General features: G+C 39.9%; 1 protein-coding gene across 1 annotated transcript; it reads left to right on the forward strand.

Moving 5' to 3' along the window:
* The first annotated feature begins 32 nt into the window (after positions 1 to 32).
* LOC110684878 lies at positions 33 to 653 on the forward strand. Its single transcript, XM_021861316.1, has one exon. It carries the CDS (start codon positions 33 to 35, stop codon positions 651 to 653), a length of 621 nt encoding a protein of 206 aa, XP_021717008.1.
* Positions 654 to 7,272: the final 6,619 nt, after the last annotated feature.

The raw sequence follows: 7,272 nt of genomic DNA on the forward strand, positions 1-7,272 counted from the left end.
CTAAGAACCATTTGTATGTCTTTGAGAGTCATATGGTCTTATACACCGGGACAGACTCAGTCTGGTGTAAAGCATTTCCTCCAACCGTAGAGGGATTGGCTGCAGAATGGTATCGTTCACAGGAGAAAGGGTCAGTTTACTCGTACAGTGGCTTGAAGAGACTATTCATGGATCATTTTGTCACACTGGTAGATCGTACCAAATTGACAACAGAACTGATGTCGCTAGAGCAGGGTGAGACTAAATCACTCAGAGATTTCATCACTCGGTTAAATAAAGAGGCAACGTCAATTCCCAACATGAGCCAGGAAGTGGCGTTGTTAGAAATGCAGAGCGGCCTCCTCCCAGGGTCAGCATTCAGAGAGTACATGGGCAAGAAGAATCTGAAAACATTGGCAGAGGCCTTAGGTAAGGCCCATGAATTCATTAAGGGGGACGAAACAGACAGAGCCATGCTGGCCAGAAGGTCAGCCTCTGCCAAGTCAGGCAGATGGGCAGAGCCCGGCCGGGTAGAGGCAGCTGGCAAGGCAGAGCCTAACTCTGCTGGGTACGGAAGGGCGGACCAGCAGAGGAGAGACAATGAAAGGTCTTCAGGCCAGAGGAGGCAGGCAGAGGAAGATTGCAGGGCAGATATGAATAATACACCTAGCTAACTCACAGCCGATCTCACATCTTCAATGTGAATAAGTATGATGATAAGTGGTAGAGACCACCAAGGATGACTACTAGTAACCTAAACCCAAAGAAATGGTGTGACTTTCACAGAGATAAGGGTCATACGATTGAGGAATGCATTCACCTCAAAGACAATATTGAAGACCTCATTAGAAGGGGGTATCTATATCAATTTAAATAATACTCTGGGCAGGACAGGAACCGATATAATGATAGACCTAGAAATGATCGGTGGAAGGATAGTAGGGGTGACAGGGGTAAGTAGGAAGAGAAAGACAAAGAAAAGAGAGAGCTAGAAGACGTGTTGGTGATTGGCGGTGGGCCTTTGCATGGACGAACAGTCAGCAGGGCTAGAGTTGACCTCAGAGACATGGTCCATTAGGTAAACTACAATGAGCGCAAAAAGTGGCCAACACCACCTCCTCAGCCAAAGGTAGTGTTTGACGAGCAGGATCAACACGGAGTCATATACCCACATGACGACCCTCTAGTAGTCGCAATAACAATTGCAAATTGGAAAGTCAAGAGAGTTCTAGTAGATGGAGGAAGCTCAGCCAACATCATGTTCATAGAAGCTTTCCACAAAATGCATCTAGATAGCAAAGACCTCAAAAGGGTTAACTATGAAGTCACAGGGTTTGATGGCTCAGGGATGATAACAAAGGGGATAATAGAACTGTCAGTCCAAGTGGGAGAAGGAGCTTAGGCCAAGAACGTGAGAGCAGAGTTTCTTTTCATTAACTCCCAATCTCCGTACAACATGATAATGGGCAGACCCCTTATCCACAAGATAAGTAGAGTGGTGTCCACGCTGCACTTAGCATTAGCATATGCTAACAACAAAGGCTGCTTAGCCATTGAGGGGCTGCCTGAAAACAATAAGGCTGTGTTACATTACTTCTCTGAAAAAACCAGTGAAATATGGTTCTCTGCCCAAAGTCCTGAAGAGACCGCAAGAGGGGAAAAAGTCTCCAAAAAGAGGAAAAGACAAGAATATAAAGAGGAAAAGGAAAAGCAAAAGCCGGCCATGGAAAATTTTGAGCCTGAGATGGAAGATGTAGCCCGTCCAACCCCAGAAGGGGAGCACGAGCACTACTAAAAATAGGACGTTTTTTACTAAAAAATTCCGTCGGAAATCGCGTTTCCGGCGGAATTCCGTCGAAATGGTCTGTCGTAAAAGCTTTTGTAGGAAATTTGCCCTTTTTCGATGGAATTTCCGTCGAAAACGTGTATTCCGACGGAAATACATCTGTCGGAGCTTGGTTTGACTTAAATTGGAAATCCGTTGCAACATTCCGACGGACTGATTTCCGTCGTTACATACACTCTTCCAACGGAATATTCCGTCGTAAACAGTTACTCTTCCGACGGAATTTTCCGTCGTAATTTCTGTATTTTGCGAGGGAATTTTATTCCGTCGGAAATTTACGATGCATTATTCCGTCGCAATTTTCCAACGGATTTGTTTTCCCTCGTAAAATACACACTTTACGAAGGAATTTTGCATCTGAATTTCCGTCGCAATATTCCGACGGATAAATTTTCCGTCGCAACAAAAGGAGTTTTCGACGAGAATATAAAAAACCAAAGCAACTAAGTTTTGGGAACCATTTTCATCCAAATATGGCCTAGGTGACTTCTACTTTGCCCATTTTCAATGTTTCTTAGAAAAGGAACTCTTTTTTCATCATAACATGTCAATGATAGTAGTTTTAGGTGTATAGGGCTTGAAATGACAAAAAAAACCAAATTAACTAAGTTTTAGGAACCTTTTTCATCCAAATTCATCCAAATGTGGCCTAGGTGACTTCTACGTTGCCCATTTTCTTCATTTATTACCAAATGAACTCTTTCTTTCTCATTACATGTCAATGATAGGTAGTTTTAGGTGTATAGGGCTTCAAATGACAAAAAAGCCAAAGTAACTAAGTTTTAGGAACCTTTTTCATCCAAATTCATCCAAATGTGGCCTAGGTGACTTCTACGTTGCCCATTTTCTTCATTTATTACCAAATGAACTCTTTCTTTCTCATAACATGTCAATGATAGGTAGTTTTAGGTGTATAGGGCTTGAAATGACAAAAAAACCAAAGTAACTAAGTTTTAGGAACCTTTTTCATCCAAATTCATCCAAATGTGGCCTAGGTGACTTATACGTTGCCCATTTTCTTCATTTATTACCAAATGAACTCTTTCTTTCTCATAACATGTCAATGATAGGTAGTTTTAGGTGTATAGGGCTTGAAATGACCAAACAAAAAAAAGTAACTAAGTTTTGGGAACCATTTTAATCAAAATAGAACCAAATATGGCCTACATGACTTCTACTTTGCCCATTTTCTTCATTTCTTAGAAAATAAGTTTTGATTCTAAGTTATATTGAAGTTTTTACTGCAATTTGCTTCGCTTTGGTGTTGACTGGCACTGTGATCTTCCCAGGCAAACCAATGTTGTTTCGTCGCTTCATTTACCTCTCCATAGTTCCTCCAAGGGTCTCGATAGTATCCAGTAAGCGTACCGGAGACCGCACTCCTCACCTTGTTTCCATCAAACCTACAATAAACGAGAAACAACAATGCTAGATGATCATCAACAAAAAGTAATTTTTAACTTGTTAGAAGTAATAAATAGGTTAAATTTTCGAAAATAAGAATATAAGTCCAATTCATTAAATGTACGTATGTACCAGAGTGTAGTAGGGTCTAACACCGACAACTCTGAATGCTCCTGTGTCTGATCCTCTACATGGGTGGAGGGGGGCTCCAGAGTGGCACCCATATCATGTGCCTCGATATCCTCCATTTCTACACCATGGTTGTCGATCACAACGGCGGGAGCTTTCCCTTTCCCTTTAGCTTTCCTCGACGATTCTCCATCTCTACCCCCCGCCACGACCACCTGAAATAGATGTTAGTAACATGACATGATATTATAAAGGGGAATTCTCAATGGCGACCCCCAACAACTGCTACGCACCAATGGTGACCCTCTTTTTTTTTGGCTTATACAAAATGACCTTAGTTATCTATTTTCTCCTAATGATGACATTAATGATTGTTTTTAACATAAAATTAAACCATGGTTAACCAAAATATTGAAATGACAAAAATGCCCCTTTTTATTTCACCCAAGCACCCGATTTTAATTCCCTCCATTTATCTCTCTCTCTCTCCTTCGTTCTCCCTCTTCATTACTCTTCATCTTCTTCCTTCTGGTGCCTGTCCCATCAAATTGTTCATCAAGACACAAAAAAACGCAGAGCATTGAGTTCGAACTCTATAATACCATAAAAAACAGACGACGATTATCAATTTTCTTCTGGGATAAAATAAAGGGGGATTCAAACTTTTTTAATTTCAAGAATTGCGACTAGGGTATTCAATCCTGTGATAGAATCGGGGTAGTAGGTGAAAGGTCGAATCTTTCTGCATCATTTTGCCAAAAAGAAGTTCAGGTATGCATCCAAAACCCTAATTTTTATACATCGTTTCAATTGTGCATGTTATGTATTCTGTTTTGGCATGATCGTTTTGTTGCATGTTTTACGTGGTTGTGTTGAAGTATTATGCCCTAAATTTTGTTGTCTTGTTTACTGATTTTGTGTTATGGACTTGCTTGTTTGTGTTTGTGCTTGGAATATGGTATGGTGTTAGAATGTGTGATGCGGTGGTGTTGAGATTTCAGTATAAGGGTGTTGAGGTTGATGTGGTAGTTGAGGATGTTGACACAGTCAATCTAGTTGACCTAGTGATAGAGTATTGGGATAAGACTGTTGAGAGTAAGAAACCAATTCCAAAACATGCTAGTTTTGCTTATGTTCACAAAATGAAACATGTGGACTTGATTACCGATCAAGACTTGATGAAAATGTTTACTAACTTAAATGGAAGAGACCTTATACATATATGGGTGGGTGAGGCTAATTCACTAAATGAGTTACTGAAGGCTGCTAGGACTTTGAGGGCAAGTAGGAAAGCTGATGAGTTGAAACAAAGTGTGGGACAGTTGGGTACAACAAAATGTGATCCTGAAAAGGGAATCCCTAGGAGAAGTCTAAGGAATCTAGAGGGTGGTTCAAGTGAACCTGTGATAGAAGTTGAGAGACCTAAGAAACTAACCCCTAGGAGAAACACTTCATCCAATGTTAGAGAACCTGTAGACTCAGTTGCAGACCCTATTACTGAACCTGTTAATGAGGGAGATAATGAAGTTGATGGTGAAAGTGATGGTGAACCTGTTAATGAGGGAGATAATGGAGGTGATGATGAAAGTCCAGGTGTTGCAAGGCATACCCTAGTGCTGATGGGTATAAGGTCACTAATGGAAAATCAGTGCTCCCTGTCAATTTTGCTGAAAGAAGGTGCCTATGTGGGGTATGGTAGCTATCTGGAATTCCTTGCAGCCATGGCATGAGAGCCATCTTGCATGTAAGGCTTGATCCAAAATAGTTTTTTGATGAATGGTACTCTGTGAGAAGGTACAAAGCTGCATATGCTACTAGAATCAACTCCATCCCTGACAGTGATCAATGGCTAGAATTTGACATGCCTAAAATTGAACCCCCTGCCTTGAAAAGAGGAGTTGGAAGGCCTTGTAGAGAGAGAAGAAGGGATGAAGATGAAGAAAGGAAAGGAAAGAGAAGCAAGACCATTAAGTGCAGCAAATGTCAATGCTATGGCCATAACTCAGCAACATGTAAAGGAGGCCCCACTGCAAAACAAGCAGCTGCTGCTTCTGCCTCTACACAGGGTAAAGGGAAACAAGCTGCTGCTGCTTCTGCCTCTACACAGGGTAAAGGAAAAGCTGCTGTTGCTTCTGCTTCTGCAAAGGATAAAGGGAAAGGACCCATGTCTTATTCACAGCCTGCTCCAAAAATGAGGAAGTTTAGTGGTATTAGGTTCTCAACTCAGCCTCAGTAGATGAATGTGTTGGTTCTAGGTAGCATAAGTAAGTAGCAATGGAAACTGATTTTTTTGGGGTACTTGAATCAGTGTATTTTGGTGGGGGAAAACAGGGCATCTTATGGAAATATCACTGGAAATTGCTTTTTTTTTTTTTTAATTTTAATTATCAGTTTGGATTGTAAACAATTGCTTAAGTTTTAATCTCCAAGTATTTGTTCCTTAATGTTTATATTGTGTCCAGCCATGATTTAGTGTACTTCATTGACACAATTGAATAACAGAGCAATAAAACAAAAGAAACTGAATTTGAACAAAGTTCTGATTTTTATTTGAATAGGATGATTAGTACATGATTTTACTACCTAGATTGTTAAGGACTAAGTACAAACATCCCAGTTGCCCTATCATGAAACCCTAATTTCAACTAATTTCCCCCAAATTATCAATGTAGGGTTTACAAATTCATTCACTTAATTAAACTACAGAAACACCAAATTAAAAACATCCCAATTGCGATCTTCATCATCTTCTTGCCTAAGCCATCGAAATAACCTTCATCATTGATCTCATCAACAATCCTCACAATATTTTCTTCAGGAACTCATGCAAAAAAGTGACAGCTACTGCATTTGTAGTACGACTTGTCTGGATTGGAGCGTGTGTCAGAAAAACGCACATCCAGAAATCGCCTGAAAGAACAATTGCAGTAGCGAACCTTGATTGCTCGAGCTCTTCCCAATGCATGGTGACTGCGTAAAATTGGATGAAGAAGAAGACAACAATGGAGGAAGTTGGGGGAATTAAGGGAGAAAGGGTTTTTTATAACTGTTGTCTGACTTTTGGGGGGAAAATGTTAACCATGGTTAACTTTTTTTTTGATATTTATACCATTATTAATGTCATCATTAGAAAAAAGAAAAGTAATGTCATTTTGTATAAGCCAAATAAAAGAGGGTTACCATTGGTGCATAGCAGTTGTTGGGGGTCACCATTGAGAATTTCCCTATTATAAATGACAAGTATAATGCAATGTAATAAAATTTTATATAAACAATAAAGATTTAATATAAGACCAAGTCATATTTTTATTTTACAATAACAAGCAAATTCTTAAAGGAGATTAACATATTCTCTTATTCAGTAATCTCATCACTACTATCACTACTAGAATCATCACTACTATCATCTAATAATACATCGATGTCATCATCCTCGTCACTATCACTAGAGTCAATACTAGATTCATCATCTTCATCGCTTGAGATAACAAAGCCATCGTCATCATCTTCATCATCATCATCTATGGCATAGTCTGGAATGTCATTCGGTGGGCAAAGCGTTGCATGTACTTGTGGGGATGGTGCCTGCAAAAACTCTAAGTCCACTGGAGCATCAACCACTGACCTTGCTTGTGTTTTAAACACAGCCCACCATTGAACTCGATCCCGTTTTAGGCTAGGGTATGATGCGTAGTACACTTGAGTCACTTGGTAAGATAAGACAAATGGATCATACTTGGGGTATTTCTTAGTATGATTTACTTCGACAAGCTTGTATTGTTCATGTATGTTCATTCCCCTACCACAATCCATCCAACTACACTTAAACAAAATAGTCTTCTACTCTTTTCCGGAACCAGTGTAGACTAGTTCAATTATGTCGTCTAAAATGCCAAAGTACTCTCCACCATCCT

The sequence above is a fragment of the Chenopodium quinoa genome, unplaced genomic scaffold, assembly GCF_001683475.1.
Source record: "Chenopodium quinoa cultivar QQ74 unplaced genomic scaffold, ASM168347v1, whole genome shotgun sequence".
NCBI lineage: Eukaryota > Viridiplantae > Streptophyta > Magnoliopsida > Caryophyllales > Amaranthaceae > Chenopodium > Chenopodium quinoa.